Here is a 22,857-nt window from a genome sequence, read left to right as displayed (position 1 = left end):
GAGAAAACAGTTCATTAAACAAAAAATTTAAATCAATTCAAGTCTTTTTTGTAGACTATTAAATTTTCTTGAAAAAATGTCTCAAAGTCAATTTCAGTTACCTCGATGGTAAAAAAAAACATTTTTTGTCATCCCAAATAATATTTTTTATATACTTTGAAAAAAATGGTTTATTTTTTTGGCCCAGTCTAATTTTTGCGTTTAATTATTCCTTAATCAAATTAAAAATTATTATTTTTTCCAGGATATTTTATTATTATTGATTAATATTAATTGGAAAATGGGTTTGATAGTGTAATATACAAAACGGGGGACAGCAAGGACTGTAATAATTATTGAGGAATATCCCTGTTAGGTACACCGCTAAAGCTGAAGAAAAGACATTATGAGATAAAATAGAAGAAACAGAGAAATTCTTAGATATGGCTATATATCTTGGGTATTGACAGAGAGCGGCAACAAAGATGAAATAGAATAGTGAAAGTAGTAGTGATAGAGTAGTGCGGGTTAAGAAAATTTGGGAAATTTAAATGCCAGGAATAAAGGGAAGACAACGAGAAATATGGGACAACATACTAGAAAAAATCTTAAAAAAGGGAAGATCGTGGATGGAAGCGAAAAATTTGGCACAAGACAGAAAGGACGGGAAACTTTTTTATAAGAAATTAGTTAAATAGTTGAATTAACACCTTATATGTAATAATTTTTCGATCAATTGAACATAAAACATGGCAAGCAAACTTGAAAGAAAGAGATTTTCTCAACTTACTCCTGTTGGTATGTTGTCATTGAAGGCATCCATATCGGTGCCTTCTTTATTGGCGCCCTTCAAGTTAAGTTCATTTTTCTTATTTGATTTGCTGGCAGCTTTAGCCGGTTGTGGTTGAGGTACAGATACCTGAGCTTGTGCAACCGATTTTTGGTTATTATTTTGTCCACCAGTTCCCTGTTTAGAGGCCGATCGTTGAGCATTTTTAGATTTAGCTGTAACAAAAATTGAATATTTAAAAAAACATCACATAAAAGGCTTGAACTTTGCCCCTTGGAAATTGAGAACATAAAAAATATTCAATTATTCATAATAGATCAATCACTGGAGACATTATTTTGGAATAATATTTTCCATTTCCAAATTTATCTAATTTTTTTATCATAATATCTTCTGGGAATTACCCTTATCAATATTTCATTTAAATTTCTTACTTTTTATATTTATTTTTTTTTTAAATAAACTTCATTTCAAGTCTAGTTCATTTAATTCGAGGGTTATCAGTAATAGTTGGTTTATGTAACTTTTATGTCAATTTTTTCAAGTTAATAGCCTATAGAATATTTTATAGTTTAGAGAAAACGTGCTGGCATAACGAATTTCAATTTAATGTGGTTATAAAGGTGATATTAATGTTATAAACCGCAATTTTGACATACATTATACATTAAAGTTCTTTGTTTAAAACATGCATTTAATTAACAGCACATTTAACAAATTTTAGTGGTAGTAAACTGATCAATATTGTAAATAACAACATTTTTAAGAAGTATTTTTAACCTATAAGATTTTTCTCAATATTCAAAAAATATAATGAAAAAATTCCATTTTATCAAACGTGTACAGATGATGTAGATTCATAAACAGACAGAAACAACAATGTGACATTTGACCTACTAATCGTTCACAAAACTGGCTATTTATCAGGTGGTATGGAAGGGAACCAATGCAGCCGGGAGGATGGAAACCAGACATGTAAGAATGCCATAAAATAGACCAAACTCTGAGAAAAATGGGCAAGTGGAAGAGGATATCAGAAAGTAAGTGGCTAAAGCTACTACATGAGCTTGTCCATCCATAAACAGAACAAAGGAGGTGGAAAATAGAAAGGAATTAGAATGAATAGTTAACAAGACAAACAGGTAAAAATGTGGTTTGATCCACAACGGAAAGTAGATTAAATAATAATTATGGAAATTTTTACTATATTTGCGCTTGCTTTAATATATCTTATGTATAAATAAAATTTCTATCTCTAATAAATAAATTCAAACATACCAGAACTAGAGACATGTTTTTCATCATAAGTTATTTAAAAAAAACTTACTAGTTTGTACAAATTAGATAATTAGTCTAGTCACTATAATTACAAACGGCAATTTCCGATTGAAAAATAGCGAGAGGATGATATGCATAAATTATATAATGAATGCTGGTATTTCTCTTCAATATGACATCAATTGCAGTACATGAAAAAAAAAACTGTTATTTTATGAAAATTAATTTTGTTTTTTTATAAAAATAAATAACTTTGAAACGGAATCAAAATAAAAGAAAATTTATTCGGTGTTCTTGGTGTAGACACGTTTCCATTTACGGCAAATAATTTAAATGCATACCTAAGAACTTGTAATAACTCTAGATGTAGGTTAGGATAAATCAAACTTCGTCTCTTTTGTGGAACAAGGTTGATATCGAAAATCGGAATTCTTAAATCGTTATTTGGGTTGGGCCCATTAATCGAAATCGAATCCGTAATTAAAATAAAGTTTATTCATATACTAGGTGAGCAGATAAATAAAAATTCGTATAAATCCCAGCAATCTATTACAATGTACACAACAAGTGAAAAGTTTTTGCACACCCTTTAGTTTGCATAAACAAATAAAAACAATACATATTTAAATTTTTTATTTATCGATGCAACCCTTTTTTGTTTTTATTATTTCGGTGCACAATAGGTGTGAAGTGGAAGTAGGATACTGCTTTCCGACTCTCCTGTCCAATTGAGTCCCACAACTCAATCGGGTTGAGGTCGGGCGATTGTGCCGGCCAAATCATCACTTCTTCCTTTGTAATTCCTTCAAATACTTTTTGCACAACTTCGTCGAATGCTTGTGATCGTTATCAAACTTAAAGATCTGCTGATCAGAACGTACTACATTTTCCTTCTAATTTTTTTATCTTCGATTTTTATCAGGTCTCCAGTGGCTTATCCTCCAAAACATCCCCAAACCAACACCAAGTTCTGCCTCTTCTCTTAGAACCAAATCCCAAACTTTGACTCACCACTCTACATAAAACTCTCTCCCACTTTTTATGCATGATGCATTCTTTAGCCACTTTTCTAAATAGGTCAGCTTCTTTCGATATCCTTTTCACTGTAAAAGTACTCAAAGACAGATCCCTAGATTTATCGACTTGAACTGGTATCCCGTAAGTCGTCGATCGCGTATACAGATCAATACAATACGTTTATCTTCAGAGATTGTGCTTATTCCAGGCAGCTCTGAACGATTTCTAGTGCTAAATCTCTCGGAGGATGTATATTTATATTTTTTCACGTTGTAATCCACGGTATGCCGAGGTATTTTTGTTTCAACCAATAATTGTTTGGTTTTATCCATTTTTAATCTTACTAGTCTTGATTTACGGGAACGAAAACGATATATCGTATACTAACTGGATAAAAAATGTCTTGGTCCAAAAAGAACGTTCTTGCGTCTCACTGGGACTAAACTACAATCATAAGCACCGAAGAAATAATTCGCAGTGAAATAATAATAAACAATTTGCAACAAACAAACAAGCTTTCTTTAAATATAAAATGGACACTATTATTTTTGGTATGTAAGACGTTTCGACTTTGGTTTGACAATTTGAAGGAGTAATTTGAAGTGTATTACAAGTAAAAACTGATAATTATTAGAGAGTGGTATAGACACAAGTTAGATGAACAATTTTACCAATGGAAGAACGTTCAATATAAAAAAAAGCTGCAGTGCCATATTTATATATCAGACAAGATATCCTGGTTAGTGGTGTACCTAGTCGATTTGATTAGTGAACTTGGTTTCCTGTTTTTCTTTATAATAAACCACAAAAAAACTATCATTCCGATAACATTTACAAGTTTATTCTGCTATAAAATATAAACATCATGGATCTGTGATGGAAACTGGGAATCATTCATATAACATTGAAATATATCAATTTAAAATAAAATTACGTACCGTAAATCATTTTATCTCAGTTTTATAATATTCTCAAGGTTTTTTAAAGATAATTTTCAAATTTTTAACAATAAAAATCGTTTATATATTACAATTAGATCATGCTAATAAGATTTAGTGACAAAGCAAACATATATCAGAAATATTTTACAAATTTACCGTGGTAGGGTGATTAATTTCCAAAAAAAAAAAAATTTTCTCGGTGCTCATGCAAAAGATTAATCTACTCTCACCAATTTTGAGATTTTAATATCAACTTAGTAGTACTTACAATTTAAATATAAAATTTCACAATTTGAAATGCACGCAAATTTTTTTATCAAATTTCTAATACTTTTTACAATAATGCAAATTAATTTGATGGACCTTGTGGATAATTTTTTACGAAGTCGTTTCAAAGTTTTTTTGTATAACTCGCACAGTTTTTCTCCTATTGGTGAACCAGTGCCAGTTCGAAGAGCATAAAATTGCCCACAAGATCCATCAAACTCATTTCGAATCACCCCAAACCATGGCTCTAAGGGCCCTTTCACACCAAACGAATCCGAATCAATCAGAATCACTCCGAATCAAGTTGAATCTGATTCGGCTTCGAGCGCTCCGTTTAAATGTGAAGGGACTCTTTTCCCGCCTTCAGACCGGACGAATCTGGTTCAATCAGGTTTGATTCGAGGTCGTACTTGATTCAACCTGTCAGATTCCTCGTCCGGTTAGTCTTGAATCAACAACCATACGAGATGGACGCGGAGTTATTAATTTTAAAAATTAAAGAAAATAGAGCGATTTATGACGCCAGTGATAAAAATCACAGCAACAGAAATCTCATATCTTCTGCGTGGAGGAAAATTGGCGAAGAATTAAACATTCCAGGTAATAATTATTCAGGTTGATTCAGCTGGTGTGAAAGAGTGGAGATGACGAATCAGATTCAACTTGATTCGGAGTAATCCAGATTGATTCGGATTCGTTTGGTGTGAAAGGGGCCTAAGCCCCCTATATCAGAAGGCGGAACACCAACAAATCAAAAAAAAATCTGGAAATTCATAATGGAAAACTGAATGACGATATCATATGGAAGTAATCATTTTTATGAAAAAGCTTTTAATCAGTAAACATATTCAAAGCTAACAACATTCAAGTATATAAAACAAGCAAAACGACAAATTATTGATTGGTAAGGTTATGGTTTCCATATTTTGGGCATATGGTTATACTAAATGGAAAAACTAGCAGTGAATGCGAGTGTATGTTATTGCAAACCCATCACAGTCTCCAGATCTGGACTTCTAGCCTTTTTTGAGACCTGTACAATATGCTTTAAGGAAAAAAATATCAAACAAATGTTATATCCGCAATAAGAAGCCAAAGAATGGCTTTAAAACTCTAATAGAGAGATATTTTTCATCGCCAGTCATTTATTAGTGCATGTAGAGGTCAAGAATGAAGTAATTTGCTTCAAATACTAAATAACGATTAGGCAAAGGTAATGGTTAGATAAATTGGCCAATTAATAAATATGATATCAGTCTAGAAACAAAGAAAACTTCAATAATTTATTGTAGTAAAGAAAATTTGGTATTTTCTATATTTTAATTTGACTAAAGCATCATCTTGTAATGGAATTTGTCGTAATGCGATAAACTTATTATTATGTAATTAATTAAGTAGAGCTCCATCATACACGGAGGCCGGTCTAAAATTCTTCGCATGGTAGCTGATGTGTCCAGTCTAACCCTAAATAAAGACGTCAGTTTTGTCGAAGATATCATCAAAGAACGAAGCGCGTAACATCATAAACCATGAAAACACGTTATCCCATCCACTTATAAAACCCCAGGACGTTAGAAGACTAAAAAAAATTGGCTAGCAAACCTACAAAAGGAATAAATGGGACATGTCGCTGGAGAAGACCTCTTCACGCCATAGATGAGGAGGTTATATACGCGAGATTCCCAAAGTGATCCAAGTGGAGCACCTGGGGTACGCGGGACACTTGACGGAGGTCTACGTTGGGCGTAATAAAAATTGAGTGGTTCACAATCGTAAGCCTTGAAAATGTATTGTTAATTCGTCGTTGAAATCATCATACAGCAAAATTTGAAAGAGAAGATTGTTTTACAAAATATTCTACATCCATATTTTTAAATACTTTTGAACAAAATCCGATTGAGGTACCTCCAAATTCAAATGTGATAAAATCGTTGATCGCGCAATTTATTTTTGATCTGCGGGAATAAAAGATGAAATCATTGGGTGCCAAACAAGGACTAAACGGCAGATGACCCTTCAATTCGATATTTTGATGGTTCAAAAACGTTTTGTATTTGAACTGACTTGTCGAGGTGGAAAATGATTAGTCTTCTTCGATTAGTTTCTCTGTATGCACTTCTGGCATACAAATGCTGGTATACCATTAAGAATTGACCGTTCCACTTGGCTATAATGGAACGGTGGAGACATGTCCAGTTAATCCCGAATAAACAGGCGATTATTTGCATCGAAGTGCTTCGTGCGCGAACAACTTTTATTGGATTTGGCTCGTCGTGAAAGACCCTTACAATCAGTTATTTAGTTTCGGGTTCATGATTCGTCACCTATCATAAACTTTTAGTACGGCGAATGAATTCTTTTCGGCATTTCTTTGCATCAACAGGTACGAGCTTTTTTGAACGATTGTCAAATTATGCGATATCCGATGTGAACAAATCTTTTTGACAGTCAAATTTACATGTAATATCGAATGTATGCGAGGGAACTAATGCCCAAGTATGCCTCAATCTCACGGTATGTGCAGTATCAGAAATTTCAGAAAACCAGCGAAACACGATGGTTCGAGATGGTGCTTAATCACCAAAAGTCGAAGCGAGTTGAGTTGCTGTTGTTTTAATCCACGTCGAAAGTCGTAGAAAATCATTGATGTGTTTTAAACAACTCAAATAGCACTCGTAGTATACTTAAGTAGCAACCCTCGTATTTTGAATATATGAAGATTGATTTACTTCAATCCGAAAAGTTTGCCCAACAAATTATGAGCATTTGCGAAAAATACAATAAAGCAAATTGTCCAAATGTCCAGGGGGTGGATTTGCTATCACTTTTTATGTGTATCGATTGTACTAATTGAAAATCAGAGGAACTATTAAAAATAATGAACTAGAAACAAAAGAAAAGGAACTTTGTGATTGATTGAATACAAAAAATACCCTAATGACGCTAGTAACAGTTTTTTTACACGAAATACCTTGATTTGTTGTTATTTGGGGATTTTCCTCGTCGAACTGATTGCAAAATTGATTCAAATTGATACAGAAAATTAAATCTTTCAAATTTGGCAGCAAAGCGGATCTTACATTCTGCATAAGTTGCCTGTTTTCATAGTTCTTTCTCTTTATGTAGACTTTTTATTTAAATAACCAAATAAAAAGAAATAAACCTATATTAGAATTTTTTGTACTATTATTATAAATTTGTGCGCCACTGTGTATATCTAAGAGAAAGATTCGGTACTAAAAATGGAATTTTAAGAATCAAATTCCTAATATTGTTTATAATTTCACAACTATGAGTAATAGTAATAACCTACTCCACCTAATAATATAATGAACATTAGAATTAAGGCGGACATTTATATTACATCTATAAATCATTAATAAAACTCCCACGCTAATTCAAAGTCGTCAAAAATAACTTTTAAACAATGTATACATATATATTTAATCGAAAACACAAATTTATTTAATAACGACCATTTAGACACGCCAGACTGAAATAATTTGTGCCACACGAACAAAAGTACCACGCCTTTATCACCGTATATATTATAACTTATGGTGCTCGCAAACGTTCATCGCTAAAAAATTTCTGGAAATCCTACACCATCATTTATTTCAGTAGTAACTACATTGGATATTGGCCAAAAAAAAAACATCGAAAGTTACATTTGAATACGTCTTCAGGTAGTAGCACCATCTGGCGACATTGTAAAAGTTAATTAACATCTGGCCTCGTTTTAAGAAAAAAATTATCTGTTCTATCATTCCCTAGGTCAGTGAACACACCGTTTTAATTCGTCATTCATAAAATGTGACGTCATTAGAGGAAAATTTTTGTGGACATCTGACCCGCCGGTCCCCATATTTGCAACTTATCACTCCATATATGCGATAAAGTGAGAGGATCCGCTATATTTCATTAAATTTATTCAAAAAATAATTTTATAGATTAACTGCATACTATAGAAAGGAAAAAAAAATCGACCGGTAAATTCGAGAGGCCTCTTTTGCATACCAAATGGAACAGAAAAAATATGCACGAAGGTCGCAGTCGGGCGAACTAGACTTACTACTTTCTAAAGGCGCTGTATGAAACGGTATAAGGCTATGTTACACTTGAACGAATGTGCTAATTACAATATAAAATGTTTTCGAATTTATTTACCCTTAGTGACAGTAGTCCAGTCGTCTTCCATAATGGTAGATTCTATTCTTGGATCTGACGGTGAACCGCGGGTACATATGTGTGGGTGCACGTGGAAAAAGTCTTTCACTGTATAAATTCTTAACAAATAAAATCACAACTGATCACAAATATTTTTCACTTACACAGTCTTAATTCTTCACACTATTTTATTAAAAAGTGATTTAGTAATTCGATAAAAAGCAAAATTCGAGCCGCTATATATCGTATGGTGGGCAAGGTCAGATTAAAAAAAAATATATATATATATAAATTAAATAAATATAGAACACTTAAAACACATTAATGTCAATTTTGAAAACACTTGGTGGTACTAACGAGATTTTTTGGTTGCTTTTTTCCGGAAATTAGTATTTTCTTGAAGAGTTAACCACGTTGCGTCCGACCCATGTGGTCGACGCTTAATAAAAGGCAGTCTGCCATCTTATGTAAGATCGGTATTCTTCGAGCATGCTCGTTGGACGACCGAGGGGCGATCGTTTGCCCGTGTTGGACGAAACGGTGGAAGTATAGCGGGGGCAAAAGTGTAATTTTGGCAATGACACGATAGTACAACGAGGCGCCGCCGCCTCACGTACACCTCCAGCGCTACGTTGCCAGCGTCGACTTCATATTACAGTATAACCGCTATTAACATATATATAGTATAATCGTCCATTAGATCTTAATTGAAGTAATCGATAACTTTTTTATAATATACGAGGTTATACGTTTTTTTATTTACATTTTTGTAAAAATAAATTTATGGCGACTGTTCATTTAAAATAGTTATGTATGGATTTATCACTATGGACGAAAGAAACATGGATTTACCAAGACACAGTGAATGAAAATGGCGATCATTTTAGTGGACTGGACATATGCGAAGCGAGTAAATAATCGGCTATCGAGGTTATGACCTGATATAGACACAGCATATTGTTTTTCGACTATTTAGTAAAAAACTATCAATATAGAGACACAACAAAAATTGTCGTATAAAAATGGCGTGGAAAGGATGGAAAAGGGCTAAACTTGTTTAGAATTTGGATGTTTATGTTTTTATGGCAAATAGTCCATGAGGAGATAAATAGAAGAACGTTTTGGGCGCCATTTTGTATTGTGACATGTATAGCGTGTCCAATATCGCAATTAATCATCATTTAGGGGTCGGAATGTGTCTTATTTAACGAAATTTTCTCAAGAATCCATCATTGGTTCTATTTAGCTCGAAATTTTGACACACGAGTTGGTAACACTATGACGTGGAATTTTCAGTCACCGTTTGTTCGCCTTACTGTTGAGAAAGTTAGGTTAAGTGACATTTTTTAGTAAACACAGAATATGAGGCATATAGAAATGACTCACCTGTCCTAGGAAAAAATTTAAAGGAAAACAATCTGATTTATAATAGAATGTAAACAAAGTTTTTTCGTTAAGTATTTACTTAGTGAACGTCAGGCTACCAGCGATGCAGGGTCAATTGTCCTTGTATCTGATCCTTACCGTACGAGGCATATTTTTTAAGTAAGTACCGTTTTGGAATTAAAAAAAAAAGAAGTGCGAAGATATCGCAATAAAGCCTGTACCTTAATCTACTTTTCTACATAATTTCCGTGACTATTGAGGCACTTGTCATAACGTGTCACCAGTTTTTGAATACCCTCCTCATAAAATTCTTCTGCCTGACTTGTTAACCACTGTATCACAACTGTTTTGACTTCGTTATCGTCTTGAAGACGCTGACCACCCAGGTGTTTCTTCAAGTGCAGGAACAAATAGTAGTCGCCGGGCGCCAGATCAGGGCTGTAGGGAGGATGATCTAGAGTTTCCCAATGAATAGATTTGATGAGATGTTTGGTCCGATTAGCCACATGTGGACGGGTATTGTCATGCAGCAAAACCTTACTCAACTTGCCACGTCTTTTGTTCTAGATTGCACGACGCAGATTGTTCAATATCTCACAATAAGACGCTGCATTAATTGTCTCATTACGAGGCCGAAACTCCACTAACAATACTCCCTTTTTCTGTCCCAAAAAACTGTGCACATGATTTTCCGGGCAAAAATTGTTTGCTTACACTTACATATTGCCATTCCATGGATTGTTGTTTTGATTCTGGTATGACGTAGGCCACCAATGTTTCGTCATCAGTAACAATTTGGTCTAAAAAATCTTCACCTTCATTGTGGTACCGCTCCAGGAAAGTCAATACACTGCCTAAACGTTGGGTTTTGTGCAAATCCATCAACATATTTGGAAACCAACGTAAACACAAGTTCTCGGTCACAATGCGATACAAAACACTACGAGAATATTGAGGAAAGTAGTCGCACAATGATGAAATTGTAAAGCGTCTGTTTTATCTCCACTGTCTGCACCAAATCTTCATTAACGACCGAAGGACGCCCACTCCGTTCTTCATCAAGTACATTTGTGAGGCCATCTTTAAGATCTCACGATGAATATCGATCGGTTTTACGTCTTTGGCACTAAGAAATCGTTTAACTTCACAATCGTCGGTACTCACGATTGTCGGAGGCATCTTAAACACTCGGTAAACAACGTACACAATGAAGAATCAGACTGTAATGGCGTCAGTGCGTATACAAGAGATGTAGGTAACCAGCGCGCACGTGCGGAACGCCGACCTTGGGGTTGCGGCGGCGGAATCGCAAAACGGTACTTACTTAAAAAATATGCCTCGTACATTATAACCAGCAGATACAAATAATTCAGAATAACTAGTCACATAATACGATATATTAGTAGGAGAAGCACTAAGAAATAATTTTTCAAATAAAATTCACGTTTCCAAGGTTGGTGGATATCATGTGAGTTTTTCCATTGGAGTTAGTAAGTCAGAGTAGTGATAATGACAAACACAAACGAAAAAAATTGGAAAAAAAGAATGATTATACTTAAAAATAAATAGAAAACATTAGGTGGACAGAAAAGTTCGTAGACTGACACATAGATAGCGCTACAAGTATTAAATCCATACGATTTCCGTTATATCCTGGATATCGATGATGGAAGAAGAAGAAGAAAAGAAAACAATACTCAGAATGATATAAAACAACAGTTATAGCAATAAGAAAGAAAATCAGAGCGGACAAAGAGACAGAAGCAACAGGGAGGGAACGTGAGGAGATTGAAGCTTCGCAAAAGAAAGATCACAATGTACGTAGAAAAATCAAAAAGTTTACTGGCGTATTTCAAATAAATGATTAAAGAGAAGACAATATCAGACATCGGGAAGCATACGATAAAGACCAAAGTATCCTACAACAAAAAGTCCAAGGAGCAACTAAAATATTGCAAAGCAACAGACCCCGATAACGTACAAGCAGAATTCCTCAAACCGATTGATACCAAAGATTTGTTTAATAGACTGTGAAAAGGCATTCGATCGAATTAAGCATGGGAAAATGATTAGGTACTTAAAAAACAGAAATTAACACTGTGGAACTAACAATAATTGGACACACCTACAGGCTAAACAGATATGCAAAAGACACCTGAAAATATAAAAAATTTACTGATGGATAGTATCGTCCATCTTAGACAGCAATAAGGCCCAAATATCAATGCTAAAAAGACAAAATCCATGATTATAAGTAAATATGTAACATTCAAGTTCCACTAGTAAGATGGCTCAAGAACCTGGTTCAATAAAACCTCCCCTCAACTATTGCTCATCGATGCTAACTAAAATTGTCATGATTATCGCCAAAATTAGTCCGGAAAGGCACCAGAAAAAGACGAAGAAGCATTTTAAATGAACCAAGTGTTAATAAATCAATATTTTTGACAAAACTTGGTTTGTTAAACATTATTTGGACTTTATCCCAGTTAGACATATCTGGGTCGTAATAAACCTGATTTCTTGCGACGATATGTGACAGTGGATTGAACAAGGTTCTGTAATTTTACACGACAGTTGCCTGAGCGTGATGAACCAACTCCAAAGCATAAAAAAAAAACGAAAAAATCGGCTAGCAAGGTTATGGCATCAGTGACGTGGTATAATATTAAACGACTATCTTAAACAGGGAAAAACCATAAACCTCGACTATCAAGTAGACGTTTGAAGAACGTGTTACAAATCAATAAAAACGATGTACACGATTTGAGCCGTGAAGCCGGCCCTGTCCCGTTATAATGGAACTAAAAAATTTGGCGAATTCCCATCTAGTCTGATATTTGTTTTTATTGTTTTTTTAGAACTAATTTCAAGGAAGTTCTTTCTATTTATTTATTTATTTTGTTTGGTTTATTTTCTAGAATTTTTGAGAAATTCGTTTGGGGTATATAAACGATTTGTTTAGCGAAGTTAGTTTAGAATAAAAAAGACTGACTGACAGCCGAACTGGAGAATCGCGAGTTGGAAACGTCCGGTAAGAAGAGTGAACTAGTAGAAAGACCCAAAGTGGCACTGGCAAGATACTGACTTGATCCAGAAACTTATCTATCCAAAGATCAGTCATTTACCTTGTTCTCGTCAGAGAAGATTTCGATACTGAGAAAAGATATTTCTCTCAATATGTATGACAAGATTTCGACTACGAAGAGAGACATTTCTGTCGAAATTTTATCGTTAAAAACTGACAAAATCGGAGATCGAGAACCAAAACGATAACGATGGATGGAAAAATCAAACATTACAGATGGTAAAATTGCACGAATTTAGTTTCGCATCCTCCCTATTCTCCTGATCTGACCCCCAGTCACTTTTTTCTGTTATTAGACATTAAGAAATGCTCAGCGGACAAAAATTTTCCCTGTTACAAATCATAAGTTGAAAAAATCAACTGTATTATGTTAGATATGAGCAAACAATTTTAGAAATAAGCAAAACGCAACTCTCTTAATGGTAAATTGTAATATATATGAAAGGCCGATGTTATCTAATCTTATTATCACTTATTTCGACCAAAAATAAAATAATGAACCGGAAAACAATGAAAAATGGAAATATGAAAACACTATTACACACAAAAAGATTCATAATTATATAGTTTTTGAATTCTACGGCCATTTTTCAATAGTGGAATATTCCTAAAATAAAAATCGATACGAAAGTTACTTACCTGTTTGTCTGAAATTTCTACCTCACTCAATTATAGGCGTATACATTTATATATTATAAGGAATACGAAATTCCACATAGACCTAACCTTAAAATATATACACACAAACCTATTTGTATCTCAAATCAAGAAATCACGTAGTCTACAAATGCATTTATAAAAATAAATACTGCACCGTCTAAAAATAATCAACTTTAACCTCGCAGAGCGACATACGAAATAAAGTAAATAAGAAAAAAAAACAACAAGAACTTACTCTTTTTGCGACCCATTTTGTGTATGAAAAACTACCACGTTTTGCACATATTTCAATTTAGTTTCAAAGACAATTTTCAACTGTTATAATTAACGAGTCACGTGCTATATCGGCAATTTATAAGTTTTAAAGTAATAGTTGGAGACAATTTTTTCGACCATCGTCCAATTTTAGTTACCGACCATACTTTTTCGTTGTTTGCGCACAATGAGCTAAATGCAGGTAATCCGCTTAACATCTGCACATACCGACCGGCGTAGAAGGACTAAATACCGAATGCCATTATTGCCGTTTCATTGTGACTCTGTAGCAAAACTATGCGCCGTGTTGCCACATCGCGAATGTCTCGAAAAATCGGAAGGAAGATTTTTCAACATTTTTTTAGTTAGTGAATTTGACGTTTTATACCAGATATTGCAACTTTACTCTTTTGGTGCCATTTGGTGCAATTCTAGGGAGAAATTTAATTTTTCATCGGTATTTATTCAATTTTTAATTTGGAGGGTTGGCAGTCACGAAAAAGAAATTAAGGTTAGTTCTGACTGGTGGCAGCCATGATGAAATAGTAAATATTACAAATACCAATTTTTTTGAAAATAGACTAAAATGGAAGTTTGAAAGATAAAACTATCGTCGGGTAATTAGAAATAAATAATAATTTTCCTTTTAAATTCTTCTTTCAATAATCTGACAACAGCGCAATATATGTTCGATAAGAATCTTTCATTTGGATTGAAATACTTTTTATTTCCGAAAAAAATATATAAATTTCCAAGTTATAAACAGCTACAAAGATGAAAGTATAATTGTTGGTTAAACTACAAGGTGGTCCAGAATTATGTACATTAATTTCAACAACTTATATAAGAAATAAAAAGGGAGATAAAACACTTTGAAAGGGTAAATTTTTAACTTTATGTATCTGAAAAATGATATTTATTCCGGAATTTATATTTTGGGAAAAGTTATGGGGTGCTTAATAAATATAAATAGATATTTAAAAAAATACGGGGTAGTTTTGATATTTTAACGATAAAAGTATAAATCAATTAAATTGAAAACTGTGGTTAAAGTACAAGGTGGGAGCGTTTAATTAATTTTATGTCACGACCTACCCTATCCCATATAAATAAGGGGTAGTTTATCTATTGAAAAATGGCAAGAGCTCATTTTTAAGTGTACGGAAACAATTTTCAACATAGTTTCTGAAACTAGTTGTAATATCAAAATTATAAATGCTAGTTTAGTTTAGAAGAAGTGAGGATTAAGAGCTGGAAAGTCCTGTACAGACAACGTATTTTCTTTAAAGCAATTGATAGAGAAAATAGAGAGAAATAAATAGGAAAATCTGATATTTATAGATTTACAAAAGTTTTACGATAACATACCAATATCAAAATTATGGTAAGCACTTGAAAATGCCCCTACAAAGACCATCCGAAACTTGTATAAAGGTATGAAGTTTTTTATTAATAATACAAGAAAAACGGACCTGAAGTTACAAAATTCAATTTCCCAATGTTAAAAATTTGAAATATTTTCGTTATATTTGTGATTTTATTCCTTAAATTTGTCTTGTTCTTTTAGTCCAGTGAATGAAGACTGTAACCTAGTAAAAACCTTTTACAGAAGATAATTTTCATCAGATTTAGTTTGTTTTTTAAATTTCATGTTTCAAGTAAGAAAAATTGACCATAATTTCCAAAAATCAGTTTCCCGATGCTTTAAAATTGAAATAGGATACCGCTTCTTCCAAACACTTTTCAAAATATGTTTCAAAAGCTTTAACGACTTGGAAGATGGAATACAAAGGAATGGGGATCCAAAACGACACCTTGTTATCGCCCTTTAGTTCATAAATGATAAAATAATACGTGCAAACGACAGAGTTGACTGGAATACAAACTAAAGGAAGAATACGTATTATAGGGACTGCATATGAACGTAGAAAAGACATGTGACAACTATACTTATCTAGGAATTATTTTTGAGAAAGAAAGATGATGATAAATCACCGAACCACGAAAACTGAAGATCTATGATGGAATGATTAAGTTGTACATTGGTATAGGGATCGGAAACATGGAGAATAACACAACAACTGAAGAAAGAAATAGAAGCCGCGGAAATGGACGCCTTAAGAAGAGCAAATAGAATATCAACTATGAGGTCAAAAATAATACAATAAAAGAGCAAAATAAATTAGTTAAGTGTTAGTTATAAATTATTATAAGTTAGTTAAGTGTAGTGTAGTGTATTTAAATAAATTAAGAACGTAAAGACACAGTGTTTATTAATTAACCCCATAAATAGAAATCTTATAAATAAATAAGAAAAACATTACATTATTTCCATATTTTGAAGTTAGGTCAATGTTTGAGGAATAGGGACCAAAGAAGTATTAGAAAAAAAACGAATTGGGTATATACAGTTACAAGGATTGTAAACATAGCCATAGCCATAGTTATCTTCAACTTAGATAAAATTAAGCACTAATAAAAAATATTAGATCGTTGAAAAATTTTTATTCCCAATTGTATTTCATATTAAAATAATTAACAATAAGAACAATGGGATATTTTCGAATGGAATCACCTTTAACTTGGTTGTTAGAATAGAAAAACAGTCAATTATACATATTTTTACATAATGGCGTTTATACTTCTAATAAAATTCTAAACTAATGGCGATTGTGCTATACGAGGGCGATTATAGAAAGTAACCTTTGAGTTCAGATACCATATGGTTCGAATTTATAGGTATAAATGAAAAAAAAAAAATTAGTTACTATAATATAATTTAAAAAATCTAAATTTTAGTGAGTGGTTTGTCAGAATTGACCTCAATAACACGTTTCAGCACCAACTCCACTATTTTAAAGATTATATTCTTGGTTTCGTCATAATGGAACCAAACTTTTCATAATTTTGTATTTTAGAGTAAAATAGTAGTACCAAGACAATCAAGTATTTTTAATTTGTGTTCGGAGAGAAGTTTGGACCAATTTGTGACAACTGTCACCATGGTCGCATACATACGGAAATCCTGGTGATAAAGGGACCTAGAAAAACTAACGGTCCTTTCAGGATAGTGGTCGAAGGGAAAAGGGTCGACGAAAAGAATAAAATCAAGCATGTAGGAGTTCTGATAATCAAAAATTACAATTCTATCTATCAGGAATTTATTGAAACGATAGTCCAGCTTTGGATTTCATATTCGCAGTTCAATGATTGTAACAAGAAAATAATTGGAAGAAAAATTAGAATGTTCAGTAATTTAAACTACACAAAATAAGTTATTAAATGGTAGGCAGAAGGAATAGGAGGTTGAAAAAAGAAGAGAGGTCCATTAAGATAACAAAAACGCAAAATTAAAATAAAATATACAGATAAAAATGGCAAAAATACAAAATCAGAAAATATTTCTGCATAAAATGAATAAGAGCTATTGAGAAAATAAAAAATGGTAAGATACAACGTAACAGTTAAATGGAAAGTTGGAAAATAGATGATAAAGAAAAAAGAGGAAAAGAAAATTATACACATATATGCTTTATCGATTTGAAAAAGCATTCTCTTTGCAGAAATTATTTTAGAACTAAAAAACAAACTAGAGACTTCAACAATATAAATAATAAGAAGAGAATAACTTACAGTTCTCCTGGGAAATATTCTGGATACTACCGACTGACGATGCACTATCCTGTCTTTCCAAAACAGTTTTTGCTGGAGCTTCCTTCACATCTTTTCTAGTATGCTGGAAACAAAAATTACAATTAAAATATTTGGTGTACGACATATGTACTCAAAACATTCAATTCAAGACATTAACCTTGCAGAACTCAAAGGTAGGTGAAATTGTTAAAAGCTCAAATTTCACAGCACTGAGGAAACTATATATTTTTTCTTTATTTGCAAAACAATCTACTTTTATTGAGTAATAAGTAAATGGATGCGGGTGTCTTGTGGTAGATCATCTTCTGGCCGTCATAACAGTGAGGAGTTGAACAGAATGTAGAATAGTTGGTTGGTATTGTTTGCAAAAATCCAAAGTCTCAAGTGTTCAGGAATGATACAAAATTTGAATTTATGCAAAAGGTATGTTGAGTCTGTAATGGGGTGCAATAAAATATGTCTAAAACGTCGACTTTTTCCATTTTTAGTCACTTGAATGCACTCATCAGACGTTTGTTCTTGCAATATAAAACTAAAGAAAATTTTGAACTATTTCTTTGTGTTTTGGATATAATTTACAAAAGGGATTTTGGGTTTGTCAAGGTGCAATAAAATATGCCTAAAACGTCGACTTTTTCCATTTTTATAAACATTTTCTGATGCTTAAGCTGAATTTTTATCGATGAAAATTGCCATCTCTTCTCTAAGCGCTGCTGGAAGTGGACAGTATATCTGTTGTGAATAAAAGATACAAGAATGGTCCCAGAACCCTACCCTGGGCTACACCTGAATTATTTCATGATGGTCTGATAGTTATTCTTCGAATCTAAATCTAAAATGTCTATCTTCTAGGAATATTTTCTAAGATTATGATATACTTAATAGTGTTTCTTTTAATTTTGTACAAAATTCCTACATAATTGTTTTATATCCTGCTGTGCATATTTCCTTCTCTTCTAGACACTGATTTTGTTCACAATTCTGTGACCTTTCTAAAACCAAATTTATCTGATACAAGTTCTTCGATAGGAGTCACCTCATCTATTCTGTCCAATAGTAATCGTTCGATGTTATGTGAAGGATTATTGTTCTGTAAGAGCGGAGGTTTTCCTTAATATGTGTGCTAATTTCCAATGGATCCGATAGCGGAATAACATACTCCTAACCAAAGTGAATTTTTTATTACAATAAAATATAGTACCTGTTGATTCTGTTGTGGTCTTTGTTGCTGCTGTATCTTATCACTGGTTATTTCTTTGGGTGCAACATTTTCTTTAACGGCAGTAGATACCTGAGTAGGATTCGTTGATTGCATGGGTAAAGACGAGGGAACATCTTGCACCGATTTTACCTGTAACAAACATCCAACATTTATTATTGGAAATAAAGATGATTCTCCATTTCACAAAAATCAATTATTTGTTTTAATGGAAAAAAAACTATACAAACAACATAATGTTTTTCTATTCTGACTTTGGTCAGTTAAAAATGGTTTAGTACAAAAAATCTGAATTCTTATTTAATTCCAATTCATGGCAAATTGAAGTTTTGAATGAAAATTTATCTATGAGAAGAATTCAAAGTGACAGTTCACAATGTCTCCAAAACATGTTTGTACTGCCTTTAAGTTTTGATTGGTTCTAATAACACACTTAACCATTGAAACTGTACAATTCCATAACAACTGAAACACCTGGGAAAATTATTATCTTCATCTTGAGAAGTGTATGGAATATGGAACAAAACTAAGTGAATTGCAATTTGAGTTCTTTTCCCAACATCATTGAGTACATTGAGCCTGAAAAGAGCTCCAAGAACAGAAGTTTGAAATTAAATGAAGGAGTGATAAAGTTGATGATCATTTCATCTCAATGTCTCACAATTTTTCACTCACCTCGTCTTTTAGAATGGAAGAATCTTGATCACAAATAGTCTCTTTGTTGGAAGGTACAGAAACTGGCAACGTTTTTTCGATAGCTGCTTCTTTAACAATATGTTCACCTGTCCTAGCTGATTGTTCCCTCTGTTTGCGACCTTTGGCCGGACTCTCTTTTTCTTTTGGTAACTTATTCGGTAACGTAACTTCAACGGCATCTATGTTGGCAGATACTATTGGAGTTTCTTTGAGAACTGTTGGAGGCAATATGAATTCCTTCGCATCGGCCTATAACAATAAACTTATTATTATAGTAAAGACTATTTTCAAGTTATATTACATTTTTGAGAGAAAATGCAATTGTTGCTTATCTTCACATCATTGTAAATGCAATTGTAAGAAAATAATTATTTGCCAATGATCGCCAAGGATTTTTCAAAATTTTCATGTTTTCTTTAAGCAAAATGATCCTGTGGTAATTGTAGAATCTTAAATTTTCAAAGAGGGTGCCATTTAAGTGTTTCTAATGAAGGTAATGAAGTACTACCAACATTTAGTAGCGCAATTCAAATTTTGAAACCCTTGGGCTATAAAATCAATTGAAATGACGTGTCCAGTCAATTGACAGGGAAAACCTTCTGAATTGAGACTACAGTTTCCCTAAGATAAGTGAAGAAATATAAGTAACAAAAATGAAAAAGTTTCCCCCCAAAATTTCATTGTTGATATGTAATATATAGATTATGCTATTTAGAGAGCTACATTGATACGTTCGATAAATACTCCAGAACACTAATCCGACAATGCTCATTAGCAGAATGACAAATTTAATTGTCAAATTGACATAACAAATTATAAAAAATGGCCGATGAACAAGCTCCAGTTCCAGAAGAGCAATCTGCTGAAGCTCCTACTGAAGCATCACCAGAAGTGGCTTTAGAGCAATCAGAAGCCGTTCAAGAAGGTGCAGAATCTGAAGAGCCTAAAATCGAAGAAGAAGGTCCTACAGAAAAAGATGCAGCACCTGAACAGCAGCCCAAAATCGAAGCAGAAGGCTCAGTAGATAAAGGTACTAATTATTAAATGCCTATCAACATTTTTCAAACACTTTGTTTTTAATTAAGGGGCAAATGAAACATCAATTAGTGAACAAGGTCAAGCGCCTGATGAATCAGATGAACCTCCGAAAATTGTTGTAACAGAAGCGGAAGAAACGGCTCCAGAATACATCGAAGAAGATGAAGAACAATTTGACGAACCAGAAAATTACGAGGATGACATGATGAAAGCATTAGGAGTTGAACAGGATTCCCTTGATGCTCTGGTTAAGTCATCTTCCATGCAGATAGCTAAACAACGATCCATGGGATCAAATCTGGATAGCAGTATGATGGTAGCAGAAAAAATGGATAAATATGCCGCTAGAACCAAAGACGTATTGGGTAAGGAGTATTTTTTTACTAGATATTTTTTAAAGTATTTATGTGAATTCATGATTTAGGTGAAGTGATAGATATAAGAAGGGGGAGTATGACAGGAGAAGCTGGCGATAGACGAATAGCTCGTTTTATGAATACTTATAAACTTGATTCTGATAATCCATTCAACAGTGAAAAAGTAGACAAAATACTTAAATCAGTCATGGAAGAAACATTTAATGAGCTTAAGTAAGTTGCCATAAAGATAAATCCAGATTTTATTAATTTATTTTGGTTTTTGTAGATATGATCCAGAAAAATGTGGCAAAGAAGCTAAATGGGCTTCGAACACCATTAAAGCGAAAGTTAAGCAATTGGAATTCGAAAGATATAAGATTATCAGTTTGGTTTCCATTGGAGAAAAGCACAATCAAGATGTGCTGTGTACTTGCAGATTCCTGTGGGACGCAGAAAGGGATAACTATTCCTGTTATACTTTAGAAAATCCTTATATTTTTGGAATCGCACTCTGTTTTGGTTTATACTATGAATAATTTTGATTTTTTTTAATAACGAAAACTTTTATTTATATTTTTTAGTGCTATTACATATATAACTTATAAAAGAGACTTTTAGAGCAATTTCTTAGTAATTACGAGTCTCATCATTTTGTGATCACAAATTGGAAGTTATCGGGACATACTTTGAATTTTATTTTGGTCGTATCGAGGATAATTTAACAAAAAATAGGGACAAACAAAAATTAAGGAAAATCTGACTGTCACCGATAAGACAAAGTTGAATCCAATAACTTTAGTTAGTTAACAATCATAAAAATAATTGAATTCAGAATTACTACAGGAACTTAACCGCAACAGAAGCAATTATTAATTCTTATGGAAAACAACGAAAAAACCAAATAGACTCCAACTAACAAATCCTCCTATCAGCACTCCTGAAGGTCAATGAGCAAAAAACAGTCAGACAAAGCCAATGTGTTTAGAACAAGTCATCAAGCCCAACCCCTTAGAGAACAACTTCAACATTGAGGCCAAAGTCAAAGATTTTCTGGAATCTCCATATCAACTAGAGCTTCCCCTAGAAAAGTTTACCGTAAACCAGATCAAACAATCAATACAGAAGTTAAAACCTATGACCTAATTAGTGCCAAAATCCTAAAGGAACTATCAAATAAGTGGTTGAAGTATCTGAATATCAATGCTTTGTCAAAAGATCTAGAAAAATTAATGATAGAGGAAATAGAACAGATTCTAAAAAACGTCAATTTGGATTTAGGGAGCAAAATGCCCCCACCAAACAAATCCCAAAGTATATAAATCTTTTGAAGATATAGAATACAGTTCGGTTGCCTTTTTATATATATCCAAGTACTCATCTTAGTACTTCAGGTGATATTCAACTCTGTAAATATCCACTGGGTGAGAGTAGTCAAAACACTTTACTGGGTATCGAGGGTCATAAGGGCACCAAAAAAGCAGACAACATACCCTGTCAATGCCATTTATGGCTCCAGAACATTTTTTTAACGATTCAAAATCAATAATCAAAGGAAAATTAGTCTCGTACAAATACATACACCACACCTAAATTCAAAAATTTGGAAACAACAAATTTACCTGCAATTTACTGGACTGTAATACGTGATCCATTTTCAGCTGATGCTGTTGTTGTGGAACTTGTGGAACAGGACCAGCTCCCTGTCTTTGCGAACCGATGCTATCGTGTTCTATCACTACTTGGTTGGTTTGTTGTCCATCAGATATATGATCAGAATGATGTTGTTCCTCCTGGGGGTGAGTAGGGACGTGGAGTTGATGTACTGGAGGAGGAGGTTGATTTTCTACACGAGTATCCTTTTCAATGGCTTCAATCACTAGTTTGGCAAATGTAGCTTGTACTTCTTTAGTATGACTTTGATTATTGGCCGGTTGGGGAGTTTGTCTAGCAGATGTATCCCCCGAAGGAGGATGGGGATTCTCTTCATACATCTCTTGAAGACGATCGGCCCCTAAAAAATAAAATTTGTTCATTAATTTATTCATGGTTATGTATTTGAAAAA

General features: G+C 33.2%; 1 protein-coding gene across 4 annotated transcripts in view; it reads right to left on the bottom strand.

The window, feature by feature from the left end:
* LOC130453344 (eukaryotic translation initiation factor 4 gamma 1-like) overlaps nt 1–22,857 on the bottom strand; it is a 54,756-nt gene that overhangs the window by 14,185 nt on the left and 17,714 nt on the right. For all 4 annotated transcript variants that reach the window (XM_056793039.1, XM_056793048.1, XM_056793029.1 and 1 more), the window contains 5 exons: nt 22,414–22,805; nt 19,377–19,646; nt 18,684–18,833; nt 17,462–17,564; nt 770–984 (listed from right to left, as the gene is read on the bottom strand). In XM_056793039.1, coding sequence (XP_056649017.1) covers nt 770–984; nt 17,462–17,564; nt 18,684–18,833; nt 19,377–19,646; nt 22,414–22,805 — 1,130 coding nt within the window. The remainder of the gene's footprint in view (nt 1–769; nt 985–17,461; nt 17,565–18,683; nt 18,834–19,376; nt 19,647–22,413; nt 22,806–22,857) is intronic.

This window comes from Diorhabda sublineata, chromosome 1, assembly GCF_026230105.1.
Source record: "Diorhabda sublineata isolate icDioSubl1.1 chromosome 1, icDioSubl1.1, whole genome shotgun sequence".
Classification (NCBI taxonomy): Eukaryota; Metazoa; Arthropoda; class Insecta; order Coleoptera; family Chrysomelidae; genus Diorhabda; species Diorhabda sublineata.
The sequence above is the reverse complement of the archived record's forward strand: the minus strand, read 5'-3'. Positions and strand labels throughout refer to the sequence as shown.